This window comes from Vicugna pacos, chromosome 7, assembly GCF_048564905.1.
Source record: "Vicugna pacos chromosome 7, VicPac4, whole genome shotgun sequence".
Taxonomy (NCBI): Eukaryota; Metazoa; Chordata; class Mammalia; order Artiodactyla; family Camelidae; genus Vicugna; species Vicugna pacos.
The window spans coordinates 39,104,053-39,117,193 of NC_132993.1; the positions used below are offsets into that span (position 1 = coordinate 39,104,053).

The 13,141-nt window shown below is 42.4% G+C and overlaps 1 protein-coding gene across 1 annotated transcript in view; it reads right to left on the reverse strand.

Annotated features, from left to right (window-relative positions):
• Positions 1 to 6,822: 6,822 nt before the first annotated feature.
• The window catches only part of FKBP9 (FKBP prolyl isomerase 9), a 38,608-nt gene continuing 32,289 nt past the window's right edge, over positions 6,823 to 13,141 (reverse strand). Inside the window, exons 8-10 of the mRNA XM_006201876.3 lie at positions 12,492 to 12,637; positions 11,031 to 11,194; positions 6,823 to 8,161 (exon numbers count right to left, since the gene is read on the reverse strand). Coding sequence (XP_006201938.2) covers positions 7,985 to 8,161; positions 11,031 to 11,194; positions 12,492 to 12,637 — 487 coding nt within the window. The 3' untranslated portion in view covers positions 6,823 to 7,984. The remainder of the gene's footprint in view (positions 8,162 to 11,030; positions 11,195 to 12,491; positions 12,638 to 13,141) is intronic.

Sequence of the window (13,141 nt, forward strand, 5' to 3'; positions counted from 1 at the left end):
TTCTGTGAAGACTATTATTATTCACCCAACAAATACTCATTCAACAAAACCTGCCATGTTTTTCTTGTGTGTGTATGATGTATGAATCCTAATGTTCTTGTCATAGTGGCTATTTAGATTATTTTCAAATTGACACACCATAAGAATAAGAAGATTTTTGCAGAGAAAATTTAATCTACTCTTCAGAAAATACTGTGGCCTGGGAAAATTGTTTTCCAACCAATGAAAATACTAGTAAAAGAAGATACTTTATTGTAAGTCTAAGCATTTCAGAAACAGCCACAGCAGGGAACAAAATGTAGCTGTGTGTCCTGGTGACTAAAACCAAGTACTTTGAGGTTAGGAACCAACATTCATCTCTGTAGCCTGACTTCCATTCAGAGACTTGCCATTGTGATAACTTTGATCCTGACTCTAGCTCTTGAACTGCAGAGTCTATAAGCAACTAATTAGTTTTCTTAGCATCTGAACTATGATACAGACAAAGCATAATCCAACTGGTTCTGGACGTCCAGTGTGGTCAATAATTTCTAGTCTAATCAGATATGGCAAGGTCTCATGATGCAAACTTTTTTACTGTGGCACCCCATCCTTATCCTTCATCACTTCTCCTTTTTATAATAAACAATGAAACAAAGTATGCACTGGCAGAAAGTAGACTGTTCCTGCTGAGGTATTTCCAGAATGGAACTCAAAACCAAGCTTCCTGCTTTAAAGCAGATAGCATAGCATGGGAGTATCAATTACCTGCAGGGCTTTTTCATATAGAAAATAGTTGGGCATCTCTGATCTAATGATAGCTCTTTACCCCTGTATTTGCTGTTAGAGCCTTCCATATTGGCTGTTTTCCAAAGAAGTTTATAGTACGCTTCCACAAATAAGCATTTTGCATGGTGTAAATGTAAAGAAGACTGAAGGTATGCCTTGCATTCTAGTTGTGGCTTAGTCCTTTATTAAGACTATGGGTCAGTCACCTCCCAATAAAACGAAGGCCGTGAGAGCAGTCTCCATAGCCTCTTCTAGCCACTACCAAGATAACTCGATTATCAAGCCAAGGCCCATGACTCTTCCACTATACGCTCATGAACCTATCATATCTCACTGCCCCTGATGTTAGTGATATTTAAAATATTTGTTTTCAGATTTAATTTTCAGAGCAATTTAATGTAGCCGTTAGGAAATGGGCCATAGAGTCAGACTGCCTGGATTTGCATACAAGTGGTATCATATGATATTTGTCTGACTTACTTCACTTAGTATGATAATCTCTGGGTCCAAATAGCATTATTTCATTCTTTTTTATGGCTGAGTAGTATTCCATTATATATTCACATATATTTTTTACTACGTGTATGCAGAATCTAAAAATGAAACAAATGAACTTATTTACAAAATAGACTTACAGACAGAAATATGATGTGTGTGTGTGTGTATATGTATGTATACTTCTTTATGCAATCATCTGTTAATGGACATCTAGGTTGCTTCCATGTCTTAGCCACTGTAAATAGTGTTGCTATGAACATTGGGGTGCATGTATCTTTTCAAATTAGAATTTTCTCCAGATATATACCGAGGAGTAGGATTGCTGGATCATATGGTAAGTCTGTTTTTAGTTTTTTAAGGAAACTGCATACTGTTTTTCATAGTGGCTTCACCAATTTACATTCCCACCAACTGTGTAGGATGGTTCCCTTTTCTCCACACCCTCTCCAGCATTTATCATTTGTGTAATTTTTAATGATGACCATTCTGACCAGTCTCAGTTGGTACCTCATTGTAGTTTTTTTCCCCCACTTATTTTTAGTATTTTTATTGATTGAAGTATATTCAGTTTACAGTGTATCAATTTCTGGTGTACAGCATAATGTTTCAGTCATACATATATTCCTTTTCATATTCTTTTTCACCATGTGTTACCATAAGATATTGAATATCATCCCCTGTGCTATACAGAAGAAGCTTGTTGTTTGTCTGTTTTACATATAGTAGTTGATATTTGTAAATCTCAAACTCCCAATTTATCCCTTCTTATCCCCTTTCCCCCTGGTAACCAACCATAAGTTTGTTTACTATGTCTGTGAGTCTGTTTCTGTTTTGTAGATAAGTTCATTGTTGTCTTTTTTCTTTTTTTAGAATCCACATATGAGTGATGTCATATGGTATTTTTCTTTATCTTTCTGGCTTACTTCACTTAGAATGAGAATCTCCAGGTCCATCCATGTTGCTGCAAATGGCATTATTTTATTTTTTATGGCTGAGTAGTATTCTATTATATAAATATACCACAGCTTCCTTATCCAGTCATCTGTCAATGGACATTTCGGTTGTTTCTGTGTCTTGGCTGTTGTAAATACTGCTGCTATAAACATTGGGGTGCGTGTGTCTTTTCAAATTAGAGATTCTTCCGGATATATGCCCAGGAGTGGGATTGCTGGATCATATGGTAAGTCTATTTTTAGTTTTTTATTTTCCATACTGTTTTCCATAATGGCTGCACAAAACTACATTCCCACCAACAGTGTAGGAGGGTTCCCTTTTCTCCACACCCTTGCCAGCATTTATCATTTGTGTAATTTTTAATGATGACCATTCTGACCAGTTTGAGTTGATATGTAGTTTTGATTTGCATTTTTCTGATAATTAGCAATGTGGAGCATCTTTTCATGTGCCCATTGGCCATTTGTATGTCTTCACTGGAGAAATGTCTGTTTAGGTCTTCTTTTTTTTGATTAGGTTGCTTGTTTTTTTGAGTTGTATGAGCTCTTTGTATATTTTGGAAATTAAGCCCTTGTCAGTCACATCACTTGCCAATATTTTCTCCCAGTCCATAGGTTGTCTTTTCATTTTGCTTGTGGTTTCCTTTGCTGTGCAAAAGCTTATAAGTTTAATTAGGTCCCATTTGTTAATTTTTGCTTTTATTTCTGTTGCCTTGGTAGACTAATGTAGGAAAACATTGCAACAATTTACATCATAGAATGTTTTGCCTATGTTCTCCTAGGAGATTTGTGGTTTCCTATGTTATGTTTAAGTCTTTAAGCCATTTTCAGTTTATTTTTGTGTATGGTGTGAGGGAACGTTCTAACTTCATTGATTTACATGCAGCTGTGCAGCTTTCCCAACACCAACTACCACCAGTAGTTGTCAATTTCAAATTTTACTTTGTGAGGTAAAGCAGTTTTGAGTGCTAAGGGTCACAATTTTGAAGAAAATGGAGGAGGGGGGACTAGTTTGTCAGAGAAAGAAAACTAGCTTACACCAGAGATATCATTAGAAATCTACATTCCATGGTGTGTTTAAAAGACACTAAAGTTGATTAGGTAGATTATTGAAGGCTTTTTTAAACCAAACTTGAGGTTCAGGGTTTTCTCTTTGGTAATACCCTATGAGAATCAGGAAGGAGAGGATACATGTGATCTTGAACGACTAAGCCTGAAACTTTTCCAAGGTTGCCCCAGAATTCAACAGTCCTGCTGTATTTTGTACTTAGTCTGGTATTTCAGTACAAAGTTTAAAAGATGAATGCCTGAGGTATAAAGGACACAGGCTTTGAAATTGGTCATACCTGGATATGAGTCTTTGATTCTGCCTATGACATGGAGTAAGTTTTCAAGTTTTCTAAGCCTTGATTTCCTCATCTGTAAAGTGGCATATTAATTCAAGAGGGAAGGATTAAATGAATCATTCAACAAATACGTTAAGTCCTTACTTTGTATTAGGTTCTAGAGAAACAGTAGTTAAATCAGACATGTTTCCTGCCCTCATGTAGCTTCCATCCTAATGGATGAGACAAAAGGAGAAAAGAACTAAAGCATAAATAAGGCAAACACTATGAAAAAAATACAACTAACAAGGGACCTATTTTAGATAGGGTAGTCGGAGAAAGCTCTGATGTGATATTTAAGCCAAAGCCTGAAGGATTACAAGGAGCCAGCTGTGTGAGGAGCTGAGGGGGTTGATTTCCAAGGAGAGGGAATGCATGTGCAAAAACCCCACATAAGAACTGAGAACTGATCTAACGGTCTTAGGAGCAAAGAGAAGAATGGCATCAGATGAGTAGGAGAGGGGCGGGTGCCAGATTACAGGGCTTTGTCAATCATAATAAACTTAGTTTTACTTTCCCTGTAAAGGAGTGCCATGATCAGTTGGTGACAAGTGACAAATGGACTGGTAGGGGCAGATACAGGTCCTACCCAACCCCCTACATGTGAAAGTAGTGTTCCTATGAAACTTTTCCTAAGCCAAAATGATGTAAAGCAAAGAAGCTGTTACCTTAGGACACATCTTGCTAACAGAGGCACAAAAGAGGCTCACATACAGTTCAAACCTATGGCAGCTTGATACTGAGTGTAGTTCTTGAGGAAGGAGCTTGGCGGTGCCTCTCACTTTTGGGGCTGCACTTTCCCTCTACAACACTGAATGTGGACCTTGCTTTGCACCTTTTTGTAAAAGCAAAAATCTTCCTGGGATTTCTTTCAGTTAGTGAAGATAGATATGTCAAATTTAAGTCTTTCATAAAAGCAAAGTGGCGTAAAGTGAACTACTGAAAAGCAGGGGGTCCCCGTATACCCAAGCAAACAAATAAGGAAGTACTGCGGAATTCCAAACTAGAAATTATGGTAGGTTGGCAGAACCGGGGCAGTGGAGCTGGAGAGAAGTAGATCATTTGCAATAGTTTAGATTTAGAAATGACCAGCCTTGCTGTTGGATTAAATACGGCAGTGGTGAGAGAATAGGGTGCTCCCAGGTGTCTGATTTGAGTAAATGAGTGCAACAGAAAAATGAGAGGAATAGGCTTGGCTGGAGGGTGCTGGGAAGGGAGTGGACCATTCTATTGGACACTCGCAGTTCGAGGTGACTGAGATATACAAGGGAATATACCAAACAGGTATCTAGCGCTCAAAGAAGAAATTTTGAAATGCATAAATTTTGGATATTTTTTTGTATTCAAGTGACATTTAAATATGACCACTATAAGCTGGAAGGAATCCGCTGACCTATTGAAATTCCAACATTAAGGAAGAGGACCACACAGAATCAAACACTGTTTTAGTAAGCATAGAAGATTTATATCCACAACTAGCAATAAATAATTAGGAGCAGTATTCTTATTTTATATAAAGACCCCAGATCTCCAACAGGTCCAAGGGAAGAAAGCTTCAAAGAAAGCAATTTTGTTCCTAGAAACCTAGGGTTTTAAAGTGCTTATGTATAATCTAGTAGTCTGGCCAGCTTCCCTGCCAAAATGGCATATGTTCCCTTAGCAATGAGAAGAATGGAAGTGCCAGGCAGCACTCAACAATAAGCCAAAGATTTAGAAAGATAAACACTGCAAAAAATATCTGAAAGATACCACTTACATGTGGAATAAAAAAAAAATGTTGAAATCATAGAAACAGTAAAAAAAAAAAAAATGTGGTTACCAGGGTAGGGAAGTAGGTAAAGGGGTACAAACTTCAGCTATAATAAGGTCTGGATCTAATATTTAACATGGTGACTATTGCACAGCTGAGATTTGCTGAGAGTAGAACTTAAATGTTCTCCAAAAAAGGGGGGATATTTGTGTTAATTAACTAAATGGGGGAATCCTTTCACAATGTATATTTATATCAAATGATCATATACAGTTGAAATGTCTTACATTTTGATAATGATACCTCAGTAAAGCTCAAAAACAAAAGGCCAGAGACCCAAGAAGAGCCAATATTTCAGTCTTGAGTCTGAAGGCCAGAAAACACCAATGATCCAGCTCAGCAGTCAGGCAGACAGCTTAAGTACAAAAGCAAAAATAAGCTTAAGTTTCCTTCCATTCTTGAAGCTCTAAGGCCCACAGCCCTTCATTTCCCCAGAGAAACTATTCAGTCAGCCTGTCTCCACCACTGTAGAAAATAGCCAGTGAAGAAATTCAAAGAGGACCAACTAAAGATCTAGGGTAAGAGAATAAGCACAAGATTTTTATCTTCATAAAGATAAGTAAGCATAATAAAGTGTTACAGGTCAAGAGCACTCCAAAGGACAATTCAATTTAGCAGAGCATTAACCTATCTAGTGCACTTATGGGAATTCTGTTAAATGAGAAATCTGCGTGACTGTGCTCTGTAGTAGAGGGTGAGGGAACATCAGTGACAGCTGCAGGAGCAGCCAGGAAGCCCATGGGCACCTCCTTCACCTCCCAAAAGCACACAGAGTCCCTGCAAAAAGTAAACCATAACATTTGCTTTTTAAAATATATATATAGATATACATGTTTTCCCTATACACATGCCAGTTAGCCTCCATTTGCTCTGACCCCAACCCCCACCAGAGTCATTCTCCACCTTCCTCTGCACCCCAAAACGCTGATCTCTGAGAACAACAGCCCCTAAGCTCCTTGCCCTCTGGTTTCAGATTGGCTTCAGCTAATTGGAGCCAGTGCAGGACAGAGGATGGGCATTTCTTCCCTCACTCCTCTGCTACAGTGCCAGCCTCAGTTCTGGGAGTAGCTGTGTCCGTCCACAACTGCCAGGCAGCCCCACCTGGACTCCCCTTGATCCTTCAAGCCCAGGGGTGGAATAGCTTCCTGCTGTTGCTGGTCAACAGTCATGGGTACCTCGACATCCTGCCCACACTTCTGTAAAGAGTTCTCTTCAGAAGTCCTATATGAGGGTGTGTTTCCAGCTAGGACCCTCACTGACCTACCCTCCCTATATACTATACAGTTGTCTCCTTCCAATTCTCCTTTCAATTCAGTCCTGCTGAGTTTTTATCAAGGGGATTCTGATAGCATGGTGTATTCTCATGGGCTACATGAGCCTTCAAATAAAACACCACAAAAACTGATGATGTAATTCATTACTTTATAGGTCAAAAGTTCATTTCCCAACATTTATTCCATTGAATGAGTGCAGAGCATCTTCATGAACTATCTCAGGGTTACATCAGTACAAAATAGTTTAAATTAGTAAAACAAAGCAGTTTCAAAAGGAAAATCATTGATTACTTCAGGGTAAGTGCCACCACCACTTGGGAACAGAGGACATTAGGAGGCAGCAAGGTGGTTACTGCATAACATGGGGACAGGCCAGCAGGAATACTGTTCTACCCAGAGGCCCACAGGCCTTGGGCACCTCTCTCTCCAGGGCATGTATGAGCAGCAGAAATACATCACTCTGTTTATGCTCATCTGTTGGGATGACATTTCCACCTTGGCCACAGTGAAATACTCACCAGCTCTCCATGTATCCATCTGATTGAAGGATTCAGGGCAGGAAGACAGTGCAATAGGACAGAGTGACGGGAGTAAGAAAGTGAAGCAGATAACCTTATGTGACAAATGCAGAATCAAATTCTCTACTCATGGTCCAAGAAGTCTTTCCTTTGGTCTGCTGATTTTCTTTTTAACCCCCAAGTTACCCAGCCAATAGGAAGACCACAGTGAGGTGGGGTGTGATTAACTAGAAAAGTGTGTGTGTGTGTGTGTGTGTGTGTGTGTGTGTACTGAGGGACAGTGGAGGCTGGGCACTACCGAGCCTCTAAGGGCCGCTGGGAAGAGTTTTCTGGGCTATCTGGGTCCTGCTGAGGCATGCCCTCTGTCTTTTCTGCCCATCTGGAGAACACTTTTAAAACACCAGCAGGCCAAAAAAATTTTTAATCCTCTTCATATAAGTAACCTAGACACTTTTTCTTCCGTTCCCTCCAAGATGGTTATAACTTCTGTATGACACTATTTTCCTTTAATAACAAAACTACCCAGACGGTACCCAGAAAACAATGGCTGACAATGCAGCCTTTTCGATATTCTCCACAGCCCATGCTAAGGCACCTGCACTGATTTGGTTTAGCATCAGCCTAAAAGTCTCACCATGTGTATCAACCCACCATGATGTATGTCCCAGGTACTATGTGACCCATGTACTACTTGCTGACGATTCTCTTCTGAGAGACCCTCACTGCACTTTTTGCCACGACAGAGGGCTTGGTGTCACACAAGTGGCTCATGTCAGGTTTAGAGTTCGTCGTGTTTGGCCTCCTGGTCTTTGAGTTTAAATTCCTCAGCTGTGACCTTCCCATCTCCATTCCGGTCCTGGTTGGTGAACATATTCTTCACAATCATCTCAGCATCAAATCCAGGAGCGAGTTTCCCTTTGCCAGATGCCACCTGGCCATGAATGTACTCTGAGAACTGGAGAGAAAGGGGACAGGATAGACCATGAGATACAGCAGCCAAGAATACCAAGCCAGAGCCTGAGCAGAGCAGCCTGAGGGCAGTAAGTCTGAGCCAGCAGAACAGACAAAATCTAAGGAGCTATATGACCTGGGTTTTTCCCTCCATATGCAGGTTAAAAACCCCTGAAGAAATGACTCCAGGACCCCTTAGGTCCCAGGCAGCCAATACACAGCAGCCACTGGAACTATCCCCTTTCCCTAAATCAACACTTAATTTTAGACCAAAGGCCAATCCCCTAACCACCCTCGCCTTTGAGAACATGCTGCCTGTGTTCATTCATTCATTCACTCATTCACACAATAAAAACTTACTATCTACCGTGTGCGGAGCACCATCCTAGACCCTGGAGATACATCAATAAACATACAAAATATCCTGCCCTTGGAATTCTAGTACATGCTAGTGGAAAAGACACGCAATTAAAAAGGAACATTTTTTTAAAGTGAACTATAAAGTTGGAAAGTGAAATTCTCCAGAGAAATGAAAAGTAGAGCCAAGTGAGGAAGATCAAGTAGAGGTAGGGGAACGGGTTGAAGTATCAATTCAGTGGTCGGGGTAAGACCCCAGTGAGAAAGACAGACTTGTGCAAAGGCTTGAAGGAAGTGAGAATGAGCCCAACAGTTATCCAGGGGAAGGGTCTTCTGAGCAAAGAACAGCTGGTGCAAAGACCTGGGATGGGTGGATGCCCAGTGTGTTCACAGGACAGCGAGAGGAGAGTCACTGGGGAGGTTACAGCAAGCAGGGGGTGGGCCTTTGTAGGGCCTAACAGGCCACTGTAAACACTTGGGAAATGGGGGCTGGGTATGGTCAGGCCACTGGAGATGGCTGTTCTCTTGCTCTTTGTACATCCTGTGCTCCACCAGTCCCTGCTTCACCTATACCCTACACACAAGAATGTGCTTGCCCTCTGCCCCAGCCAGAGATTGTTCTGATCCTTAGTCCAGAACAGCTCCACCTGCTAGTTTATTAAAGGGAAGCATCTGTCCTCGTGATGTCGTTAACGTGAGGGGCTGTGAGGGACACGTCCCAGCTGCTGGTTTCCCAGGTAACTGAAAAGCCAATGTGACGTCAGTTCCCCCTATAAATGGTAGCCTCCTTCTCCTCCAGGTAGTGAAGATCCCTGCCATGTCCTTGCTGTCTGCGGTACATAGTGGGGTGTTGCTCCAGGACCTTCTGCTGCAAACACGTAAGATCCCCTGTCCAATAAGTTGTTGATGTCTCTGTCACTGTCTGTTTCTTCAGTCTTGAGGCTGGGCAACCATGAGGCTTTCAGGCCTGCAGGGTGCAGCCCAACAGGAGGCTTCTCCAGGGTTCTGAACTGAAGCAGGCCATGACCCAGCTTCTGTTTTAGAAGGGTCATTCTGGCTGTTGTGAGGGGCAAGGGTGAGAGCAGGAAGACCTTTGCAGAAGTCCAGGTGGGACCTGGACTAAGATGCTATGGAGCGCAGGTGATGAGAAGTGGTCAGGTTCCGGATCTACTTTCAAGCTAGAGCTAGAATAACTTCCTGATGGATTTACTATAACCTGTGAGAGGAAGAGAGGAATCAGACTGCTGAGCGCTCTCACCTGAGCAACTGGAAGGAAAGCATTGCCATCACCTGAGATGGGGAAGGCTTTGGGTGACGCATGTTCAGCAGGGTGGATCATCAGGGGTCAGTAAATGAAGATGTGGAATTGGCAATTGGATATGTGAGTGTGAAAGTGAAGGAGAAGATGGGGCCGGAGATACTGATCTGGAAGTCATCGGGACAAGGATGGTAAAGACAGCGGGACTGGCTGAGGCCACCAAGGGAGTGAGGGAAAGGGAGCTCAAGTTCAGGACTTAGCCCACAGCACTGCACCATGAAGAGCCCAGGGAGAAGACTCCTGAAAAGAAGCTACCAGTGAGGCAGGAGGAACACCGAGAAGCCCTGGCAGCCAGAAGCCGGGGGAAGAAGGCGGCCCGCAAAGGAGTCCGCCGCAAGGAAGTAGAGTGAGAACTGACCACTGGAGTCCGCTCCCTAGCAAGACCAGGTTCAGTGATGTGGAGGGATAAAAAGCTGACAGGAGTGGTGGGAAAGAGATGAGGAGGAAAGGAACTGGAGGCAGGGAGGACAGACAACTCTTGAGGTTTTTGCTATAAAGAGAGAAAAGAAAGAAAAGACGTGTCAAGAGAAGGGGAAATAGCAGCATGTTCTTATGCTACTGTGGATGACCCAGTAGTAGGGAAATGCTGATGACAGAAGAGAGAAAGGGGAGGAGGCTGGAGCTGCATCCTTGAAGCAGATGTGGAATAAGCTGGAATTCCCCAGTGCTGTGACAAGACTAGGACTCTATGCCCAGCTCCACAAAGGAGTGTCTGGGGCAGGAGAAACAATACAGGATCTAGATGACCGAGACAGGGGTGTGTATCCCGACTCAAACCACTGGATTGCTGTGCAACCTTGGGCAAGTCATTTACCCTCTCTGTGCACAGCTGCTTCTCCTGAAAAACAGGGATGCTTACTTGACTGTTGTGAGGGTCAAGCAAGGTGATATATGTGAAAACACTTAGTACAGTGCAGGCTGCAGTGAGCACCCAGGAACTGAAACCATACTTGTGAGCCCTGGAATCAAGCCCTGTACTTCTCAGGGCCTCGGTTTCTTCAAACAGGGATTGTGAGCTTCAATTTAGAGAGTGCATGTGCAAGTGCTTGGTGTGTGAGTGTGCAGGTTACCATCACAAGAAACAAGCACAGGTGTCTTCCTCACTCCGAGAGGCTTCACATACAGGATGGGTCCCCCAGCCCAGTAAGGCTCCCTGGGTTCCTTGGGTCCCACCTCCTTTCAAAAAGGTTTCAGTTACCTCTTCAAGGAGGACTTCTCCATCACCATCCTTGTCGATTTCTTCAAAGAGGTTGGCTGACACCTCGCCGTTCCATATGAACATGTACCCTTCTGGCAGGCCGGCCACAAGCTCCAGCAGTTCGATGTCAAACACCAGCACCGCGCTGCCGGGCACTTCTCCATCTGCCGCACCAACAGGGGAGGAGGCAGTGTTAACGACAGGGCAGTGGGCACGTCCCTCTCAACCTCCCCCGCAACCCGGGTTTAGCCGCCTTGTGTTTGGAGCCCTGTCTTGTGAAAGCAAGAAAGTTCAGCATCAGCAAGTGGTTTCTCCAAACTGTAGGTAGTGAGTCATGAAATCAATATTGAGGATGATGAGCAGCATCGTTCTCAGCTAAGGAATAGAATAAAATCAGGGTATACCCCGCATAGAAAGGATAGGTATCATTTTATGAAACTTAGTTTGAATTTTATATATAAAACTAAATGTATATGTATATATGTATAAAATTGTATGTTTACGTATAACAAGTTGGGAGATAAAATGGCTGTCTTGGTGAAAAAAGTTTAAAAGCCACCAGTAGAGACTACAGTGGTGGAATTTTTGAATAAATCTAACAGCAGAACTTTGAGAATAATATAGTCTGCCTTAAAATCATGATCCAAGATGTGATTTGTAAACACAAATTCTAGAACAGTATATATAGTATGAGTCCAAAAGAATTTATATAAGTATGTGGATATAAGTAAATGTAATATATATAATTTAAAATAATACATATTAGAATTATTTATAATATATCACAGGAGCATGGTCTTACAAACACATATTTTTAAAAGTGTTTCTTCTCAGATTGGGGGAAGTCACAGTATTTTTACAATTATTTAAAAATTGTGAAACAGAGGATCAATCCAAAGTGCCTATCACTTTTCTAAGTTGGCCCTTCATCTCCTCCATCTCCTCCATCTGCAGGTAGCAGGAGCATAAAAACTGAAAGAGTTCCCACACCCCCCAAGAGAAGGGCTCATTTTGGCCAAAGTTATGAAATAAACCACAACAGCTGTGAGGGCAACATAAGGCCAGTATTGCCAGAGCTTGAAACCAATCTCTTCACAAGGAAATCTCCTTGGGTAGCTTACAAGTTCAACATCCCACCGTCCTCGGAAACAGTTCCCAAGGAAGCACCTGTCTTGACTAAGAGAAATCATGTGGGAAGCCCCTTCAGGGACATTTCCCACAGGTGAGTTTGAAAAGTCAAGGTTTGTTTCACAAAAACCCCTGCTTAACCCCACTAACATGGTATTAACACTGAATTCACAGGGGTCTTTAGTTAAAAAATGCTAGACACTTAAAAACCACAGATTCTTTGGGTTTTAAGTGGAAGAAACATATTGTGGCTCTAAACACAGCGCCTCAAAAGGCACAAACCGCAGACGGGGAATGTGCCCCAAACACCTTTTCACGCAGTTGCACACTCACCCACGCCAGCCTCCCCATAGCCCAGGTGGGGCGGAATGATCACAGTCCGTTTCTCGCCAACGCACATCTCTCTGAGACCCATATCCATTCCCAGCACAACTTGTCCAGATCCCAAAACAATATTATACGTTTTACCCAAATTCCACCTGAAAATGAAACAGAAGAGTCCCTAGTTAGGTCATCAGCCCACTGGTCCTTGAGAGGGTTCTCCTGAGAAGAACACATCACTTCCGTGATCTTTCTGCCAAAGGTACAGATTGCCTGTGGAATCATAAGGAAACATCAGACAAACCCACACTCAGGGCCATTCTGCAAAACAACCAGCCTGAAATTTTTAAAAAAATGTTGAGGTGAAAATCAAGGGAAGACTGAGGAGGGACTGTTCAGAATGTTGGAGCATATTGGAACGGATCCTTTTGCTTAAAAGACCTTAGGAGGACATTTAGCAAAACTCAAGTGGGGACTGAGAATTAAGAGGTAGTAACGTATCACTGTTAATGTCCTGACTTTAAGGTATGTACTGAATTACGTAGGAGAATGTGTGTGTTCGCAGGAAATGTACACTGAAGTTTCCAGAGGTGATGGGACCTTAGTGGCTTCCTACTCACCAGTGGTTCAGAGGAAAAAAGGTTCTGTGTACTGTTAGCAAT